This window comes from Protopterus annectens, chromosome 4.part1 (genome assembly GCF_019279795.1).
Source record: "Protopterus annectens isolate FY-2018-M chromosome 4.part1, PAN1.0, whole genome shotgun sequence".
NCBI classification, from domain to species: Eukaryota; Metazoa; Chordata; order Ceratodontiformes; family Protopteridae; genus Protopterus; species Protopterus annectens.
Window position 1 is genome coordinate 849,707,012 of NC_056734.1, and position 22,153 is coordinate 849,729,164.

The window sequence follows — 22,153 nt, forward strand, 5'->3', positions numbered from 1 at the left end:
CCTTAGTGGAGCTATTTGCTAAAGGGGTTGACTTTTGTGCCATGTTATCAAGCAAACCTTGCCTCTTCACTTATAGACCTAAAACTGTGCGTAAACTTAATCTAAATCTCATCTTAGGTGAAAATACTACCAGAAAAGATGAGTTCCACATTCCTAGTACATTCAGTCCACCCTTGCACCCAATCTTAGACCTGTTTGAGCAAATTTGTGAGTTGGACTTCAGGAATGAATTGATGAAAAATAAAACCAACAAGAATTTTGTAAGAAATATTACTGTAAGAGAGAGGCAATTAGATGAATTGCAAACGGTCGGTGTGAGAATAATGAAACCTGACAAGAGAGGGGGACTGGTTGTGATGAACATCAGTGACTTTAGTACTAGAATGTTACAAATACTCAACACAGATGCTTATAAAGAAGTTTCTAGAAACGAGTTAAATACAGCTTACAGTCACGTTAATTCTTTCATATACAAATTGTTAATTGAAAGCAGAATATTTATTTTTATTTATTTTATTTTATTTTATTTAACATTTGTTGACCGGGAATGTCCGACTAGGTTCCACAGAGCCTGTTTTCAGCGGAGGCCTGGGGAGAAACGCTCCAGATTATATATTATATTATATATATTAATCTTTTCAACTATTTATCTATGCCAGTGCCAAGAATACCTAATATATTTGGGGTACCTAAAATGCACAAAGATATAAGCAACCCTCTCGTGACGCCAGAAATAGCATAAAGTATGCATGTGCAAAATATGTGAATTCTGTGCTACAAAAATATGTAACTAGTGAGAAACAAATTTGCAAGGACTCTTGGTCATTCCTACACTGTCTAAATAATTTACAATATGGCAATAGTTACAATTTTTTTAACAGTAGATGTTAAGGACTTGTATACGTCCATCCTACATAGGTAGGGCATAGAGAGAATTAGCCACATTCTGAGAATCAAGGGCGTACCTAATGATACAATAAGTTTGCTTAGTGAACTATTGGACATTATTTTGTCCAATAACTATGTAATCTTTGACAAAAGATTGTTTTTACAACTGTCAGGGATAGCCATGGGGTCCCCCGTGTGGTGCCAATTTAGTAATGGCTGACTGGGAACACAAATTTGTCCTACAGAACAACTGGGTCCAAGACAAGGTACACTACTACACTAGATTCTTGGATGACATCTTCATGGTGATAAGGGGTGACAACGACACAGCTAATGCAGTTGTCATTTACTTTAATGAGACAACTGACTTTTTGCAGGTTACATCACAATTTGGTGCAAATTCCAAATCATAGTTGGATGTTCTGATTTGTAAAGATACAATCAATGAATGCTACAACGCACGTATATATAGAAAAGAAACTTATTCTAATAGTTTCTTGCACTTTTCTAGCTGTCACCCCACCACCAGAAGAAGTCAGCAGTAAAAGGACAGTTGGTCAGGGCAGCTAGGATGACCTCCCTAGATAGAGACTTCTACTTAGAATGCAACAACAACAACTTGAAGGAGATGTTCAGTAGGAGGGGTTACCCTATACAGATGTTGAATCTGCTTATTGAAGAGGTGATTCACAAGCGTATGAACGGAGTGTACAAACCTATTTTAAGTCAAAATCGAATTGATACACCCACTGATACTATAGGTATATATATTGAAGAGAACACCGACAGTAATGTACTCCAGAATTTTAGTAATTTTAATAATTTCATTATTTCCTTCAATGTAGATGCTCTTGACTTATGTGGGATCATCAGGAAGAACTGGGACCTACTACAGGCAGACACCTTTATAAGTAAGAAAGTGGCTCACACACCTAGAATTACCTTCAAAAGAGGAGCCAGTTTAAAAATATCTAGTTGAAAGAAACTCTAATACACTAGTCAGTAGATGTGGGATGTATAAATGTGGTATGTATAAGTACTGTAAACATATGGATGTGGGTCAGAAGTTTAAGATCAAAGGCACTCAATACACCACCAGATTTAGATTAAACTGCCAGTCTAAAGGGGTCATATACTTAGCCCAATGCCAAATGTGTCCCGCATTCTATATAGGGAAAACAGATAGGAAATTGCAGGAAAGGATATATGAACATGTATACCACATTGGCAAAATGAGCGAAGACAGTGCCCTAGCTAAACATATCTGCAAATACATGGATCACAGGTTTTTATTCAGGGCAATAGACCAAATTGTACCCGATAACATGGGGGGGTCCAGTTTCACTGGAGATAGAACATTTAGAATTAATATGGCAGTTGAACACCAATGCAGAGCAGTATCCAGGTCTAAATGAAAGATGTTCTGTTGTATGTATTCTGAAATTAAAAAGCCTTACTCGATAGGGTTTTACGTATAGAATTCACGTAAAGTACGCATTAATTGTACACAAGATCTTAAAAATCAACAATAGTAGGAACAAACATGGGTTTACCATGTCATTTTAGTATTTTAGATATTTGGTACTTATAAAGTGCAAAAACCTCTGCAGGTATTTTGTGGTATATAAGAACATTTAGTATTGTTTCTTCTGTAGGGTTAGGGTTTGAGTTTTGCATGTGTGTGTGTCTAAATGTGTTTGTGACACTTTTGTAGTCTTTAGAAACTGCAGTTTCTATGAGTACTAGTTTTCAATTTGTTGTCAAGAAGAATGAAATGAACTGATTAACTAATATTGGTTAATTACCTAACTAATTAACTACTGCTCACTGACTACTTAAGGGCATGCTCTCAATGTTGTTTTTATCTGAAGAAGTCACAGTATTTACTGTGACGAAAAGCGCTTCATTTTGGATTAAACTGCTTGTTCTTACATTTTGTGTTTGGTGCCTTCCTTCCTGCAACCAGTTTTCGGTTTTGTAAAATAATATAACTTCTAGAGTGTGTGATAAATGTCTTTACTATTTGTCTCACTACCACCTATAAAGTAATGCTTAAAATGTTTAAATTTTATTGTTCATTGTAAAAATATATTTTATGTGGAGCTTTTCTCCCTTGGCCTCTGCTGAAAATGAGACTTGTGCCTAGTTCAGCTTTACCGGTAGACAAAAGACAACATATAATTAAATAGACGACATGCTACTACTCATTCCCAATTTAAGTTTTTTTAATTTTTTTTCTAATTTAGAGGATACTTATTATTATATTCCTATAGCACCATAGTTCAAAAGATTCTTAAGGTTTTATGTGTTTCAGTTCTGTGCGTTATCCTTTTGGTTATCTACTGCTTCAGGGTATTCACAATGTGTCGAGTTCTAGAAATAACCTATGGCATTCTTCAAGGTATTCATATTTTTACTTATTTCGATGACTTGCTTATCTTTGCACTCTTTTTCAAAGTGTCAGGGATCTTTGAGTTGCGTGAGAGAGAACTACTTCACAAACTGTGGTTTCAGGAGAACATCCAAAAGCTTTGCTTTATTCTTCCTCACAGGAGTGTTGTTCTGGAATGTCTTCTAGATACCTCAGCCCAAAGAGCTTTTCTTCCACAAGAAAAAGTAGATCTATATCTAGATCTATTTCTCTATTTTTCCATTCAGTCTAGGGCCTCAACAAAGGAATTTTTCAGGATACTAGGATTCATGGCATCCATAATTTTTGTGATTCCTCTAGCCAGATTCCATTAGAAAAATTCAGTGGTACCTAAAATTGGGTACAGGACATTTTGTCCCCAGCCATTTTGACCTCTCTGTTAACATGTTTCATAGCTAGATCTGTACCACATTGAATAGTGTTTTTATAACCAGTATAGGAGAGATGAAAGTATTACTGGCAGTAGTCATCTTTAACGTGGTGCAATCACAGTGAACTGACGTTAGCAAACTAGAAAAACTGGAACCACGACTGAAAAATAAAAGCACCTTTAATAAGAATTAAATAGATAAAATTGAAAAAAGTTCAGATAAGAAAGGCTTGCGTTTACAGTCAATTTTTACAATTAAACTTAATTATTTTTAAAACTTGAAATACACCGAATAAAACTTCAGTTATGCTAATTTCAATCATGGGACTGACAAAACTTAAATATACTGAAAATTTAAATCCAGGAATACCTTGCATAAACAAAAAACATTCATTTCATTGATTGCATTAATTTACACTGTACAAGCTACGATGTATTGTTTCGTAGAAAGGCAAAACAATTAATAACTACAGATACACCACAGTACACTAAAAACATGGCACTATTGGCAAAAATAAAAATATTGTTGGTCTTGGACAATTTGAGCAGGAAAAAGTGAATGTTAGGCTAGTTTCAATCATGGAAATGACAGAACTACAAAGACATAACCTTAACAAGAGACAGTGCCAGTCACACAAATTTAGAGTACCTACATGGAGTTTCTTACAATTTCTTAATGGGCTAACTTTAATGTGTGCATGTGTGTGTGTGTGTGTGTATATATATGTATATATATATATATATATATATATATATATATATATATATATATATGTATATGTATATATATATATATATATATATATATATATATATATATATATATATATATATATATATATATATATATATGTATATATATACATGTATATATATATATATATGTGTGTATATATATATATATATATATATATATATATATATATATATATATTTATTTATTTATATATATATATATATATATATATATATATATATATATATATATATATATATATATATATATATATATATATATATATATATATATATATATATATATATATATATATATATATATATATATATATATATATATATATATATATATATATATATATATATATATATATATATATATATATATATATATATATATATATATATATATATATATATATATATATATATATATATATATATATATATATATATATATATATATATATATATATATATATATATATATATATATATATATATATATATATATATATATATATATATATATATATATATATATATATATATATATATATATATATATATATATATATATATATATATATATATATATATATATATATATATATATATATATATATATATATATATATATATATATATATATATATATATATATATATATATATATATATATATATATATATATATATATATATATATATATATATATATATATATATATATATATATATATATATATATATATATATATATATATATATATATATATATATATATATATATATATATATATATATATATATATATATATATATATATATATATATATGTATATATATATATATATATATATATATATATATATATATATATATATATATATATATATATGTATGTATATATATATATGTATATGTATATATATATATATATATATATGTATATATATATATATGTATATATATATATACATTTATGTATATATATACATTTATGTATATATATATATATATATATATATATATACACACACATATAATTGTTTAAAACATTTGCATTTGATCTATATAAAATAATATTAATGTTAAATTCTTATGATTTTAATGTTTAAAATGTTAAATATGTTAACTTACTGTTTAAAATTCTGATTAATTTTATTAACATGTTAAAATCGCATTAATTATATTTGCAGATTAAATACTATGTTAAAAATTAATATTTGCATATGAAAATGTTAAATAATATATTAACTTCCTATATAAAATTCCTGATTAAAATACTAAGTTGTACAAAGCTGTTATTAAATTTAATTGGGGTGAGATAGTCCATATTCAAACTCTCGAGTTACTATTGTCATATACAATAAATGTAAATTTTAATATGAAAGTGTATCCAATTGCATTGGTGGACAAATCATCTGGAGTCAAACTGTCCTGATCCCCTAAAATCAATAGGGTCACAACAACAACGTACTCTGACATTTCAGATTCCTGTTTTGGGATTTGTGATATTAATCCAGGTCTGCTATATTTCCTTCCATCTCTAGTGTAATCTGTAATAACAGATAACTCGGTATTTGCTTGGGGTTGGTATTTATGGTAGTAAAAGTGCAAGCTCTTTGGAACAAAAAAGACAGACCAGGACATACAAATGTAAAAGAGATGTTGGCAGCAATAAAGGCCCTCGACTCTCTAATCACCTATGGGTCCCAGGACCATAAGAAGTGGTTACAGACAACACCACAGTAAGGTGTTACACAAACAGCTGGGGGATCTGATCTTGCTCTCTGTGCAAATTAGCCATGGGTATAGCTTTTCAGTGCAGTCTCACTTTACATGCGTGTTACATTCTGTCAGAGCAATATTTTGTGGCAGACAAGTTGAGCAGGACCAGGAAGGACCCTCACAAGTGGAACCTGAATCAGGGGGTCTTCCAGGAGCTGATACAGCTGTGGGGAACACCTCATGTAGATCTGTTTGTCTCCATTCACAACAATCAACTGGTGAAACTCTGCTCCTGGACTCCATACAGGAAGGCTTCGAGAACAGATGCATTCTCATTTTCTTGGAAAATAATGTTCCTGTATGCTTTTTTGCCCTTTTCACTGATATACAGAGTTATTCTGAAAATTCAGGAGGATTATCCAAAGATCATTTTGGTGCATCTGTTTTGGTTCAGGCAACACTGATTCTGTTTTTGTTTGGAAATGGCCAAGGGCAGTTTTTCCAAGCTTCCTCTCATTCTAGACCTGCTCACACAAGACAGTGGTTGAAATAACTTCAGGACAGTGGTTTTTTGATACACTCTAGCTTGAAACAACTTCAGTTAACTGCCTGGGTGATAGTGTTAATACCTTTTAGGCACCTCTTTTCAGAGGATGACCCGCAGATATTAAAGGAGGTAAGAAACCCTGCTTCTAAGAAATGATTCATTAGCAAGTGGAAAATATTTTCTAGTTGTTGCCAAGACAAGAACATATGGACCCTTTTATGGCTAGTATTTCTTTGGCTCTACAATATTTGTATGAGGTATTATCCCCTGGTCTATCTTACTCTTCTGTCAGGGTTCATTTGTTGGATATTTCAGCATGTCTGCCCATGGATCCTCTCCTTTTAGTGCACTGCCATGTTAAAATGTTTTTGAAAGGAGTATTTACATACCAGGCCTCTTAAAAAAAACACATGGCACCTCCTTCAGATTTTAACTTTGTTTTGGGAAAATTAACATCTGATAATGTAAATCTTTATTCATTCCTTACTGTTAGGACTTCGGTTCCATCCTTGGAACCAACATGGCCGTTACCAAGCTCACTCCAGCCAAAAACTCTCAGTTAAGACCTACCCATAATGCCCCTCTCATAGTCTCTTCAGATCTCGTTTGTCATGTTCCTCGTCAGATGTGCCAAGCCTTGTCTCTCAAGCTAAGTGTAGTGTTTTTTGTAATTATCTATATCAGTACCTCTTTTTAGCCAGTTTAATCTATATATCTTCTTTTCGTCTGTAAACTTATATACTTTTTCTGTATCCTACCCTTTACCTTTGATAGTTTCTATAAACGAAAAACAAAAAAAAACCCTCTCTTCTCTATTTTTTTTTTGGTATTTATCTTGTCATTCGCGTGATATTTGTTCCAGCTTCAGCAATTGGACTTTGGCTGAGCATAAGAACAAGTTGATTTTGAAGGGTATGATGAAAACTCCCTTCTTGGAAACTCTTTCTGGGACGGAGGTCTCACCACCTCCTACGACTGAAAAACATAAAGGAGTCACTCGGTTCCTTCATCTCTTTCCTCCTCGGAACCGAGCCGACACCGAGTTTCTCCTGCGCCTTTGGCGCAGACCACTTCGGCACCAAGCTACATGTCTTCTCCCTCGGTGCCATCGCCTAATTTTGACTCCTATCACTGTACCAGCTTTGGCACCATCCTCCTCGGTGCCGAACTGGGTTTTGACACCAGCTTCGACTACCATACCCGCATCGGCACCATCCCCAGCCACGGTGCCGATATCTTATACGGTTCCACAGACAATGACACCATCGGTTCCAAAAGTCGAACACCTTCCCAGAACCAGATATTCTCCCACTTATGACCCCTTTTTGGGACAACAGTTTAGTCATTTTCTCGAGAGACCTGACTCTCCTTTGGCAGCTTCCTTCAGATCCACCAGGAGTCTTTCAGAACAAGATGTAGTGAGGGTTGTGGACCAGCTTTTGACAGCTAGAGGATTGCCCACCCCTGCTAGGTCTTCCTTCCATTTTGGAACGGAAGCTTTCACGGCATATTCACCAGTATTTCCTCCTCCGGCCTCTTCCCAGGCCCAGGAGACTTCGGTACCAATGACCACCCTGGTGCATACTGTCTCTGCTCTGACTGCAGAGGTTCCCCTATCAGCACCGATTACTCTTGTTGCAACAGCTCCACTGGAACTGGCGCACCCTCGGAGCAGTGATTGTGCTGTTGGCACTGTGGTTCCTAGTTCGGCACCTATTTTTCACTGGCGCCATCTTTTGCCATGGCTCCACCGGCAGCTAACGGTCCTCCCAGAGCTCCTCACTTGGAGGTGGGCTCCTCAGGGCAGGGTGTGACCCCGGTTCCGAGGTTGTCCTTCTCGGGTCTGTGCTCCTATCCCGCCTCGGGCGGGCCTGCTTTCCAGGTGATGGAGAGGTTACTTGCGTCAACAGGCTCGCAGTTAGCACCACTGGCATCAACACCAGAACCCTCCCCTAGCATGCAGCTGTCCCAACCCCCTACTCTGGGATCCTGAGCACGGAAGCCACAAGACCTTTCCTTGAAGAGAACCCTTTCTCCGGTGTCCTCCTCAGAAGATCCCACTGCGGAGCTACCCCGGAAGAAATGGTGCATGAGAAAGCATCTCGATTCCCCTGAGCAATCCATCACTGAGGACACAGATTGTGATGAGGGAGAAGGGTCTCCCCCAGAAGACGTCTCATTTGGAGACATTCTCAAGATCCTCAGACAGAGGGGATACTGGAAGTCTTCTAACCCTTCTTCGGAGGGATCAGTGTCCTTGCAGGCATTCTGTGCTCAGCCATCTACTTCCTGGGTGACCGCTCCTGTGGATGAGCTTGTTAAGCTGATTGTGCAGAGTGCCTGGGAGGCCCTGGACAACATAGAACCTGTTCCCTGGAGGCCGGACAAAATTTTATCCACCCCCGAAGACCAGTCCAGTTGGTCCAAGTAGCTAGTAGTTGATTCCATGGTCATGGCGGCGGCCACTAAGAGGGAACTGGAAGAGGATAGATCCACTGTCCATTCCCCGAACAGGGAGTCTTGGGCTATGGATAGACTGAGGAAGTGGGCCTACGCTTCAGCGACCTTTGCCATTTGATTGTTGAACTATCTGGCACACTTTACTCGCCTCCAAAGTGACCTACTATTAGAAATGTCTACCTCTTTGGTGGGGGTACTGCCTGATGAGGTGTGTGACACTGTTGCCTCTCAGCTCGCTACCCTGGAATCCATCTCACACTCCGCAATGCGCTTGATATCTCACACCACTGAGGAGGCAGCTCGAACAGCCACATCAGGCATCGTCAGGAGACTGTATGCTTGGATGCGTTTGTGTGATTTTGCAGACCCCTTTAAATCTTCCTTTGTCAGTGCGCCTGTTGATGAATCTTCCCTTTTTGGTCCCAAAGTAAGAGACACACTATCAGGTAGTGAGAAGGATGGGAAGACCTTGTCTGCTGTGGGCATACATTTTTCCACCCCCTAGAGATCCTATTCCAGGAAGCAGAGGGGAGGAAAAATGTGGTTCAAGAAGTCCCAAGGATCTTTTCGTAACACTAGTGGTGAACAATCCCCCCGGGGCAGAGGGGGGATCTCATTCAGAAGATGCCCCTTTTGGGGCAGAGTGGGTCCATGCAACCAGGGCACTAGAGATTACTTCTCCGGCCGACTCTACCTGCGCTAATGAACAGCGGCCCGATTGCTTTCCTCTGGAAGCAGTCGGGGGTCGATTTGCTGTACGCCTACAGGCCTGGCAACTCGTAACGGATGCATAGGTGCAGAGAATAATATCCAGAGGCTACCATATTTTTATTTTACATTTGTTAACCGGGCTAGCCCAACTGGATACATGTCCATTTTCAGTGGAGGCCCGAGGAGAAAAGCTCCGCTAACTACTACTTAACAAGTTAAGAATATACAAAATTATACAATACAAAGAAAACATTTTCTTTAAACCTCTTACATATCCCATTCGATCTTACTCCCAGACCCGTCAAATATATCCCCGATGTTCCACCCAGTCAGAGGGAGGCAGCAGCCTTAAAAACCGAAAAGCTGCTAAGAAAAAGAGTCATCCAGCCAGTCCCACCAGACCAGTGAGGATCCGGGTTTTACTCAAGGTTCTTTTTAGTGCCACAAAAGACAGGGGACTGAAGACCAATCCTGGCTCTCCGCTTACTAAACAAATTTATAAAACCTCAAAAATTCTGGATGGTCACGGTACAGTCCATCCTCCCCTTTCTAGGGAAGGACAGCTGGATGTGTTCTATAGAGTTCCAGGACATGTAATGCCACATAAAGATAGACAAACGCTCCTGGAGGTTTCTCCGCTTCCAGCTGGGCGCCAATCACTGTCAGTTCAAGGTACTGCCATTCGGTCTCTCGACAGCCCCCAGAGTGTTCACCAAATGTATGGCAGTCGTAGTAGCTCATCTCCGACTACAAGGATTCCAGATGTTTCCATACTTAGATGATTGGCTCCTTACCGCCACGACCAGGAATCTTATCATTCACAGCCTGTCTTACACTCAAGGCTTTGCTGTTTGCTTAGGTATCACGATCAACATGGACAAATCTCAAATGTCCCCAACAAGAGCACTGGAATTCATTGGAGCGATCTTCGACACAACATCATGTCAAGCTTCGCTTCCTCCTCACAGGCATTCAAAAATACGAAGCCAGATTCAAGTCCTCCTCCCACAGACATTTGTACCAGCACACCTTGTACTACAGCTATTGGGATCTATGGCAGCAACCATTACCTTAGTTCCACTGTCGTGGTTGCACATGAGACTAGTACAGTGGCTCCTTTCATCACACTAGTTGTTCTTAACCCACCCACTCAACCACATGATATGCCCTACAAACCTTTGCAAGAAAGAAATGCTTTGGTGGATGAAGCCAGAATCGAATCTTATGTGTCGACCATTTTGTCTTCCCAGCCCAGGGCCACGGTGACCATGGGTGCTTTCCTGCTAGGGTTTGGGGGCATTTCCAGGGAAAGACAGTCCAAGGCACCTGTTTCCCCATGGAGACCAGTTTGCACATAAATGTCCTGGAACTGAGGGCAGTTCTTTTAGTGTTGCAAGTGTTCCGCACATCCCTTCCTTCCGGGACTGTTGCAATTCAGTCGAATAATATGTCGGTCATCTGGTACATCAACAAACACGGCAGAACCACGTCTTACCCCGTGTCAGGAGGCCATGAGAATTTGGCACTGGGCGATAGCTTCTAACCACTTTCTTATAGCAACGCACATTCCCGAGAGTTCCAACCTTATTGCGGACAATCTGAGCAGGAACATTCTGATGCCTCACGAGTGGTCCCTCAGTCCTATAATAGCGGATCAGATCTTCTGCCATTGGGGCAGGCCTTGCTGTGACCTGTTTGCTTCCCCCAAACAATAAATGCAGATGCTACTTTGCCCTGACCCCCCCCCTCAGGGGATGTCACCAGGGGATGCTCTGATGCACGATTGGCCCCCGGGTCTGCTGTATGCCTTTCCCCCGTTTCCCCTCATCCAAAATTCCTCCAGAAAGCTCGAAGGTTGAGAAGCAAAGTGATCCTTATTGCCCCTTATTAGCCCCATCAAGCCTGGTTCCCTTTCCTATGGCCTCATCTGATTCACAGCCTGTGGATCCTATATTAATCCCAAGGTTTGCTATCTCACCCTCCGGGACTGGTTCACCCCAACATCCACAGCCTCAAGCTCACAGCTTGGTTTCTCCACTTCCGATGATTGCCAGGCTACCTGATATTTCATGTCCTGTTCGTGAGATTCTTCTGACTTCACACAAACCTTCCACCAGGAAAATGAAGAAAGGACATACTCCCCAATTTATTCTTCTTAGCGCTTTCATCTCAAAATACCTTATTTAGACATATGTTGGAATATTGTGGACATCAATTCAAATTTATAGTAATTGAACAAGTGAGGATGAACCCTAGGGGTGGTCATGGCAGTTATGCCCTCAGAAAAAGGAATTGTACTGGATTTTGAGTTTAAAGCAGTAGGACTGCCTGGGTTGAATGAAATGGCATCCATTGGATATATTTTAAATGTGAAAGCACAATTAGATACGTATAATGTATGTTAGATTGAAAGTGGATTTTTATAAATATATATATATATATATATATATATATATATATATATATATATATGTAGAGAGAGAGAGAATTTTATGTGCATACATATATATTTTATGATTTTATTTAGGATGTGTTGTAATTCTATGTTTATTTCTTTAAATGTAAAATGGAGAGAATGGTGTCTTGTGATTGTATACATATATTTAAGGATGATTTCTTAATCTATTGTTATCTGATGAAGTCTTATCATTGTTTGAGATGAAAGCGCTAAGAAGAATAAATTGGGGAGTGTACCCTTGCTTCCCTGTTGCCTTTTTTGGATAAATAATTACAGAAGGTCATTTCATGCAAAATCATAGTTGTATACAGATTTTCATTTAAATAATGATGTAATGTGATCCTATCTCGCCTACATTCTCTACAGATGGGTTTGGAGCCGATCCTCGGCTCCGACTCAGCAGCTATGCAATAGAACGCAGTCTCTTATTGGCTGAGTTACCTCGTATCCCAGGATGCACCACTACTGCTTCCCCAGATCTCGTTTGCCGCTTCTGAAGCATAGACGTGGTCTCGGACTTGGCTGAACTAAGTGCCTCTTAGTCAGATTATTTCTGTCTAGTTTTGTGCTAAAACTTACCCAAAAGCTGTTTTAACAGCTACTTGTTGTTGTGTGACTGCGTATTTGAAGTTTTTTGTGGTAAAATTGTATTTTTTGTGGTAGCGATCCCGTTTAAGTTAGAGGGGCCTTGCCCTATCCTAGGCGTTTTAGTTAGAGTCTAGGCTGTCGTTTGAGTAGTTTTTTTTTTTAAGTTTAGTGTATTTAAATTAGATAGCCATGTCGAAGGAACATAGACCATCAGGTTTTAAAAAATGTTCCAAATGTAATTATAAAATGTCCATTACGGACGACCATTCTTTGTGTGTCTATTGTCTGGGCCCGAAGCACCTCCAGGAATCCTGTAGCGTTTGCCACGCTTTTTCCTCTCGCGTCCTCCAACAGAGGAAAAATAAATTAATTTTGAAAGGGCTTATTACCCCTTCCTTTGAGGAAGCCCTATCTTCTTCTTCTTCTTCTTTGAGGAAGAAAAAATCTTCGGCTCCGACCAGCCAGTCGGATCCGGCAGCTAAAAAGTCATGGCAGGCTTCTCCATCGGCTCCACGGACTTCGGAGCCGAGGGCGGAACGGTCTGCCTCGATGTCTCCAGCCTCGACTCCTCTGGCTTCGGAGTCGAGAGCTCGGGCGTCGAGAGGCGAGTCATCTCCATCGGCTCCACTGCCTTCGGAGCCGATGAGGGTTGCCCGCTCAGACTCTTCCCCTTCGGTGCCGAAGTCCCCATCGGCTCCGAGGGAAATTGCAGTGGTAGTGGAATCTCCCTCGGCGCCGATACTTCTCGAACCCATACGGAGCCGGTCCCCCAGTCTTTTGGAGCCAGCGGAGAAGTCGACTCGGACCCGGTCGGTCTCTTCTCGATCGTTGAGGATGTCTGATTCGGATGTAGACAGGGTGCTTCAAAGGCTTTTTCAGTCTCCGGTCTTTGCAGAATTGATCTCGGCTCCAGCCCAGTCGGCTCCGGAGCCGATTTCCCATCCTGCTATCTTGGTTCCTCCTCCAACAGCTTAGGCGCCGTTGGAGTCAGTGTTGGTGGAGCCGGTGGAGGTTGTCGGGTTGGTTCCGGCCCTAACTCCAACCCCGCCCTTCGGGTCGGGGTTCGGTACGCGGACCTCCTCTGTCGGCCCCGGGGGGGACGCTTCGGGACCGATCCTTTCGGTTCCGAGCCTCCCTCTCGGTGCGTCGGCTGCGGGAGTTCCGACTGCTGTTGTGGCCATGGGGGTTGAACCATCCCAGGACTCTGGGGGTCCCGCCTTCAAGGCCACGAGGAGTGCCTTGGCCAAATCCTCTCTGGCCACTTCTACCATCTCACCACCACCTTCCCTTGGCACGGAGACTGGCTCCTTTGCAATCCCCCTGTCTCACGACAGCGAAGCCCTTGGGCCTGAGGTTACCCCCATTGGGGGTTCCCTTCTTCCTTGAGGTCCCTCCGAAACGCTTTCGGAGGAACCTCCGAGGAAGAAACAGTGCAAGAGGAAGCACGTCGACTCCCCTGATGAGTCTCTCACCTCGGATACCGACCTCGATGATGCGGAAGGGTCCCCCAAGTCGTCCTCTGATGATGTATCCTTTGCGGACATCTTGGAGATCCTTAAGCAACGAGGTGACTGGCAGTCCAAACCCCCTTCTGCTGAGGAGTCAGTTTTCCTCAAGGCCTTCGGGGCTCAGCCCTCCGCCTCCTGGGTGTCTCCGCCCTTCGATGAGCTTCTGGATTTGATCTCTCGAAGGGCGTGAGAACACCCGGATTCTGTTGAACCGGTGCCAGCTCGCCCCAATAAATTCCTTTCGGATCCCCCGATAAGGACTTTCTTTCAAAAGGTGTGGCTGTAGATGCCTTGGTGGTGGCATCTGCCACCCAGCAAGATGTTCCAGAGGCTTCAACGTCCGTCCATCCTCCTAATAAGGAGTCTAGGAGCATGGATCGGTACGGGAAGCGTACCCTTGCTTCAGCGACCTTTACATTAAGGTCTCTGAACTACTTGATGCATTTCACGAGACTGCAGAGGGATCTGGTCAAGGAGCTTTCAGATACCCTCTCCGGTAACTTACCTGAGCAGTTGGCCCAGACAGTTAACTCCCAGTTGGCTACCCTGTCCTCGTTATCCAACTCGTCCATGAGGCTCATTTCTTATGCAGCCGAAGGAGCGAGCAGAGCGGCGGGAACAGGTGTTGCTCTACGGAGACAAGCCTGGCTACGCCTGTGTCACTTTGCGGAGGCCTTTAAGTCTTCCTTTGCCGACGCCCCCTTTGAGGGGTCCTCACTGTTTGGACCCAAGGTAAAGGACTCGCTGCGAACAGGAGGGTAAGACTTTAACTGCCGTAGGGGCCCGGTTTTCCACTCCCTTCAGACCTTATCCCAAGACTCGAAGAGGAGGGAAAATGTGGTTCCGTAAGTCTCAAAAGCCTTACTCGTCGCAGCAGAGCGATTCCCCTTCTAGAGGCAGAGGAGGGGGAAATTTTTCAGGGAGACACAGTCCCAGAGGCGGCGGAGGCCCCCGCAACACTGGAGACCGTGAGTCCTTTCGTGGCTCCTCCTCCTTCCAGCATCCCTGAAGGAGTACCCGACTGTGCAGCTCCGGAGCCAGTCGGGGGTCGCTTTTCGAGGCACCTAAAGGCCTGGGAAAATATCACTCAGGACCAATGGGTGCTCCGAATCATCGCCGGAGGTTACACCATTCCCTTCTCTCAACCCCCCCCACCATCCCAAAGAATCCCGGACCCGCCACCCAGTCAACGGGATCTTGCAGCCAGCGAAATATCGAAGCTGCTTCAAAAAGGAGTCATCCAACCTGTCCCCGCAGATCAGGCCGGATCAGGGACTTACTCAAGATTCTTTTTGGTACCAAAAAAGACCGGGGACTTGAGGCCCATTTTGGATCTCAGCAAGTTAAACCGATTAGTGAAAAAGTCCAAATTCCGGATGGTCACCTTGCAATCCATTCTCCCGCTTTTGGAGAAAGGTGTTTGGATGTGCTCCATAGATCTCAAAGATGCCTATTATCACATTCTGATAGATCAGGCGTCGAGGAGACACTTGCACTTCAGCCTGGGAGACAGTCATTTCCAGTTCCATGCACTGTCCTTTGGTCTCACCACAGCCCCCAGGGTGTTCACCAAATGTTTGGCGGTGGTGACTGCTCACCTGAGAAGTCTAGGATTCCAGGTGTTTCCATACCTAGATGACTGGCTCCTAACTGCCACCTCCAGGCATCTACTCTTGAAAACTCTAGCAGCCACTATCTCTCTAGGCAACTCCTTAGGAATCACCTTCAATTGGACAAAATCCGTATTGCTGCCATCGCAGCGTATTCTGTTTATTGGTGCAGAAATAGACTCAAGGCAGATGTGAGTCTATCTTCCTGCGGAAAGGATAGCAACGCTGTAGTCTCGGGTTCGGGCATTACTCCTCAGACGTCGCGCTCCAGCGAGAATGGTCCTGCAGCTGTTGGGTTCCATGTCAGCCACCATTCTTCTGGTCCCCTTGGCAAGGTTGCATATAAGGATACTCCAGTGGCTCCTATCAGTCCAGTGGTCTTATCAAGACCTTCCCCTCAGTCACCACATATTGATCACAGAGACGTGCAAACAGGATCTTCATTGGTGGCTTCTTTCCTCCAACCTGAATCTAGGGCGACCCTTGTTCCCCACTCCCTTGGCCACGTTGACTACGGACGCCTCCCAGACAGGGTGGGGGACATTATCTGGACAGGTCGGTCCAAGGCACGTGGCACACCGGCGAGAGTCTTCTCCACATCAATATCCTGGAAATGAGGCGGTGCTTTTAGCGTTGCGAGCACTGCACGATCACCTCCCCAGGGCGATTGCCATTCAGTCCGACAACATGTCGGTAGTCTGGTACTTAAACAAGCAAGGAGGGACCAGGTCTTACCCCTTTGCAGAGAGGCCATGAAGGTATGGGATTGGGCGATTGCTACCAAAGCGTTCCTAGTGGCAACACACATTCTGGGGAGATCCAACGTGATAGCCCTCAGACTGCGCAGAACTATTCTCTCCCCTCACGAGTGGTCCTTGAACGACAGAGTGGTAACACAGATTTTCACGAGATGGGGAGCTCCTTGTTGCGATCTTTTCACAACTCCCTCAACGCGAAATGCCAGCAGTTCTTCTCTCTCACCCCAGTTCCGGGAGATCCCCAAGGATGCTCTAGTCCAAGCTTGGCCCCGGTCTGCTATACGCTTTTCCACCGGTTCCCCTTCTCCCCAAGGTGATTCAGAAGGCGATTCGCTTGGAAAGCAAAGTGATTCTAATCGCCCCATACTGGCCTCGTCAAGTCTGGTTCCCCTTTCTTCACAAATATGCATTGGAGGGTCCCTGGTTCCTGGACCAAGTTCCGGACCTCTTGACGCATCAGTCAGGACAGCTCCATCAGTCCCTCCATTCATTGAAGTTAGCAGCTTGGCTACTCCTCTTCCGATCATAGTTGGGAGCCATTCTTTCGACCCTGAAGTCATGCATATTTTGTCCTCGGCCCACAAGACTTCTACTAAAAAGATGTATAGCAATAAATGGAAGAGGTTTGCTATTTGGGCCCAACTTCGAGGATTAGACCCTATGACAGCCTCGGTGTCAGAGGTTCTGAAGTTTTTAGCTTCCCTGTTCAACCAAGGTTGTTCAGTGTCTACCATCAAAGTTCAGTTGACTGCTATTTCCAGTTTTCACGAGAGCGTAGAACCACCTTTAATGAGCAACAAGTTGTGCAAAGCTTTTATTAAAGGAACTTGGCTTCTGCGGCCCCCTATATCTCATCCTGCACCACCGTGGGACCTTAACGTGGTGTTAGGTGCATTAACCTCATCTCCCTTTGAGCCGGCAGCAACCTGTGACTTAAAATTTCTTTCTTGGAAGACTGCTCTTCTAGTTGCTATTACATCAGCCAGGTGAGTTTCAGAACTTCAAGCCCTATGTGTCAAACCACCATACCTGGTATTTCACAAGGATAGAGCATCTCTTAGACCAAACCCATCCTTTATACCAAAAGTTTGTTCTAACTTTTGTTTGCAACAATCACTGGAATTACCGTTTTTTTTCCCTAAGTATTCAAACAGAGCTGAATATACCTTTCACAGCTTAGACGTGCACAGACAATTACATTTCTATTTGGATAGGACACACCAAGCACGAAAATCAGATCAACTGTTTGTGTCCTTTTCGGATAGTAAATTGGGCAAAGCCGTCACGAAAGTCACTATTGCCAAGTGGATCAGAGACTGTATCAGTCATATTTATCTCATTTCAAATAAGGAGCTTATAGTTCCAGTGAAAGCTCATTCTACCAGGGCTATGGCCACTTCGGCAGCATTTCATTCCAAACTCTCTTTTAGTGACATTTGTGCGGCTGCTACGTGGTCTTCTGTACACACCTTTATTTCTCATTACAAATTGGATGTGGCATCTAGGGGACGAGCTTCCTTCGGTTCCACGGTTCTCAGGAGCGTTTTCCAGTGAGCCACCCAGGAATTAGGTGCTAGGGACGCTGTCCTATCTGTAGAGAATGTAGGCGAGATAGGATCACATTACATCTTTTAGTTATGTACTTACCATAACTTTAGATGTATGGGATCCATCTCGCCTACATTCCTAATAACCCACCCTCCTTCCCCCTGCCTTGCAGACCAGAAGAGACTGGACGATCCGAATTCAACTTCTTCCTCTCTTGAAACACCTGGCAATGTTATAACAACAGTCTATGTGTGTGTGCATGTGTGCGGACAAACAAGATCTGGGGAAGCAGTACTGGTGCATCCTGGGATACGAGGTAACTCAGCCAATAAGAGACTGCATTCTATTGTATAGCTGCCGAGTCGGAGCCAAGGATCGGCTCCGAACCCATCTGTAGAGAATGTAGGCGAGATGGATCCCATACATCTAAAGTTATGGTAAGTACATAACTAAAAGTTAAACTGTGAATTTTAAAATCACCTTTTGATCTTCTTCCTATTGTTTCTTTTGTTAGCTCCATGATGTTCACCTGTTGCTGAAGCCTTCAGAATACTTTCCTTCCATCATGCTAGGTTGTTGCTTGCAAAGTTCTTGGAAGGTGACTGAATTTTCAAACCAAAGCAGCGCCTACCAACATTTCAGTACCAACTCAAATCTCCTAATCCACCTGCTATTTAAGTACAACCTGCATCTTCCACATTTTCTGTGGGTAGTTTACATTCTGGAAAGTCTTACTAACAGGTAAGAAAGAAATAAGGTAAATGATGCTTCATAGAAATGTTATTTAATGCCAGTCTAGAGTGTCTTGCTGATGGTCTCTGAACTGTGAAAAATGTAGTTAAGAGTTTGGAATGAAAAAGTCAGGGCAGGAAAATGACACTGCTCATCCTTTGCATATTTCTATTGAGTTTGGATTGTTTCTCAAACAGCTCCACAGATTTTTCATTGCTTCACCCCATGCTTGCTGTTTTGCCAATCTTTAAAGGGATGGTCTGTATAAATTGTTTGTGGAAACCATTCTTTCTTCACTTTGTTCTTAGAAATGGGACTTCAGAGTTAAATTGCACAGTGGATAAGTGTGTTTGTGTACGTATGTGTCTGAGCCAATGGAAGAGGAATCACTGAATGTGAAGTATCAGTGGAAAGGCTGTCTGTTTCCCTTTGCTTTTCTTTCAGTTGATATGTATGCATCTTTCAGTTGTTTGGCACACTGGTCGAAAGATCTTTTTTAAACATGACCCATTTCCTAAAAGGCATTCACAAATATGAAGAGCAAGAAGAAAACAAAAAAATGTGTGCAAATTAACATAAAGTAATAGATATTAACAACTGTAGAGCTGTGTGTTATGCTTAAGCAAAAAGTCAATACATAGCAACTTAATTGTCTACTGAACAACTGAAAGATGCATACATATCAACTGAAAGAAGAACGAGGGGAAACTGACAACCTTTCCACTGATACTTCAGATTTAGTGAGTCCTATCTATTCTCATTTTAGCTGTATTTAGTATTTTAATTCTTTTTTTCATTTCCCAGGGCTAGTTAGTTTAGTGATTGTGTTGTGCATGTGTTGTGTGCATGCTTACATGCTCTGTACCTCATGGATCAACCAACAGTTTTCAAAAGGATATGCATTTCATGTATGAGAAATTCTGCAGAGCTTTTCTGTCACCGAAGAATATGCTTCTCTGAGAATTTTGAGGATTGACTGTCAGCTTGCGTTCTCCCTTTGAGGGTGAAAAAATGATTTTTAAATATTGCACGTTCCTGTTGAGGAAAGTTATTTTAAAGCTAGGAGTTTGTATTTTAATGGACTGTCACGAGACTGTACTGTACTTTTAAACAAGAGCGCTCTTTCTTCCGGTCTGTTTAAAGTATTTAAAGAAACATTTTGTTTCTGTGGAGAAATTGTGCTTATTTTACTTTTTGCAGCTGGCAAAGTGTGCTAAAGTGATTTTTTACTTTGTTTTTCTGTGAATAAAAATTACTTTTAAAATACTTTAAATTATTACCATCTTTTGCTACTTGTTTACCCCAGGAAAGAGGCACAGTTTTCAGCCTGACTATGGAACAAACTGTCAGTCTGAGCTTGGAGGGCTGCATGCGAGTGTGGTAGGTAGATTTCATACAAAGGCTTGCATACCAAGTGTCTTTTTTCCCCGTGATCCGGAATGTGATCATAAATCTTGCTCTGTCTGTCAATCATTCATTCCAAAAACCCTTAGGTCTAGGCTTTTTGCTGTCAACATCTTTCTCGTAACTCAGCGCCTTAAACTCTTTGCCCCAATCAAAGATGGCTGACTCCGCTTCATTGGACATCCTTCTGCTGCCAAAGGAAAACAAAATTAACAAGCCTCAAACAGATCCGGCGTCCAATGTTTCTGACTCTGATGTACCCACTGAGGTTTCAGAATCAGAGGTACATCAGGCTGCTTCTCAGTTGCCCGCTACCAAGACCCGATCAAAGTCTGGTATGGGTCCTGAGGCATTGCAGACTTGCCAGTATGTCTGAGGAATCCCGTGTCATAGTTTCAGAAGGACTGCATGACATCCTTCAAATTCTAGTTAGAGAAGAAATCCCGGGTTCTCTAATAAAGTTCAGACATGGTTCTGAACCTCAGCGTCTCATCTGGGTAGACGTCACACCTAAAAAAAGAAAACACAGAAGACAGACGCATGTGGCCTCCCCTCTGCAGCTGTAGAGAAGGAGTGGATGGACTTCTTGCAATGGTTTTTCAAAGCTATTATGTCTTTACCTCCCTCCTTCAGGTCTCCAAAGCCACAGGCCACTATCCTTAAACCTACCGTAGTTTCCTCTCCCTCTGATAAGGAGCAGGATTGTGACTTTGAACATTCTCTGGACTATTCCTCTCAGCTACATTCTGCAGGGCAAATCTCTTCTGATGAGGGAGACTCCCTCACCTGATTCCCCTATAGAGAAGGCTTCTTTTGGAGACACTATACCGAATATGATGAAACACTTTGATTGACAATCCACACAGAACTATGATTTGCAGAAGAGGTATTACACCCTCTTGGATATGGGTACCTTTGTCCCTTTTCCAGTCTCACCTGTCCTTGAGGCTTTCCAGGATGCCTTTCAGTCAACCTCTTCTGCACCTGATTTTCAAACACCAGCGCCCAACAAGTTTCATGAGGTCATTGATTACCTTTAATATCTATATAAGATCCCCATTGCAGACCCTTCTGCAGTATCTCTCTCTCCAGATAAGCCCTTCAAGCTTTTGCCCAGTGCTAACACCCTACCTACTGATAAAGATAGTAGGGCTATGGAAAGATGAGGAAGAAAGCTTACACCTCTTCTACCCTTGCCTGTAGGGTAATTAATTGCCAGACTCAAATGAGAAGGTAATTGATTTCTGTTTGTAACTCCTTAAACAAAGTTATGCTGGATTCCCCTACAGCAGGCTCTAAGCAACAAATGCAGAGCTTGCTTTCACAGGCCACTCATTTTGTCAGACACAGCATTAAATGCAGTTGCAGTGCTTTGGATCCTTCTTCTAGGGAAGCTACCACGGGATCCATTATTCACAGATCTACATGCCTTTGCAGTCAGCCTATACATGAGGCTTTTAAATCAAAAAATCTGTATTTGACATTTGACAAAAAATTACTGTTTGGCTGTCAAGTGGTCATTTGGTTCAAAACTCTCCAAAACTAAGGTAAGACCATGAAAAACTGCAGACAGATCCTACTTTCTTTAGTTCCTAGGTACCACAGGAACTACCCAGGTAAATCTGCCTCCTTTATTAGAAGAAACCCAAAGACTGTCCAAAACCAAAGG

At 41.7% G+C, this 22,153-nt stretch overlaps 1 protein-coding gene across 1 annotated transcript in view; it reads left to right on the forward strand.

Moving 5' to 3' along the window:
* Nucleotides 1-22,153, forward strand: part of CTC1 (CST telomere replication complex component 1) — a 1,463,250-nt gene that overhangs the window by 440,513 nt on the left and 1,000,584 nt on the right. The window contains exon 8 of the mRNA XM_044070869.1: nucleotides 18,863-19,089. Coding sequence (XP_043926804.1) covers nucleotides 18,863-19,089 — 227 coding nt within the window. The remainder of the gene's footprint in view (nucleotides 1-18,862; nucleotides 19,090-22,153) is intronic.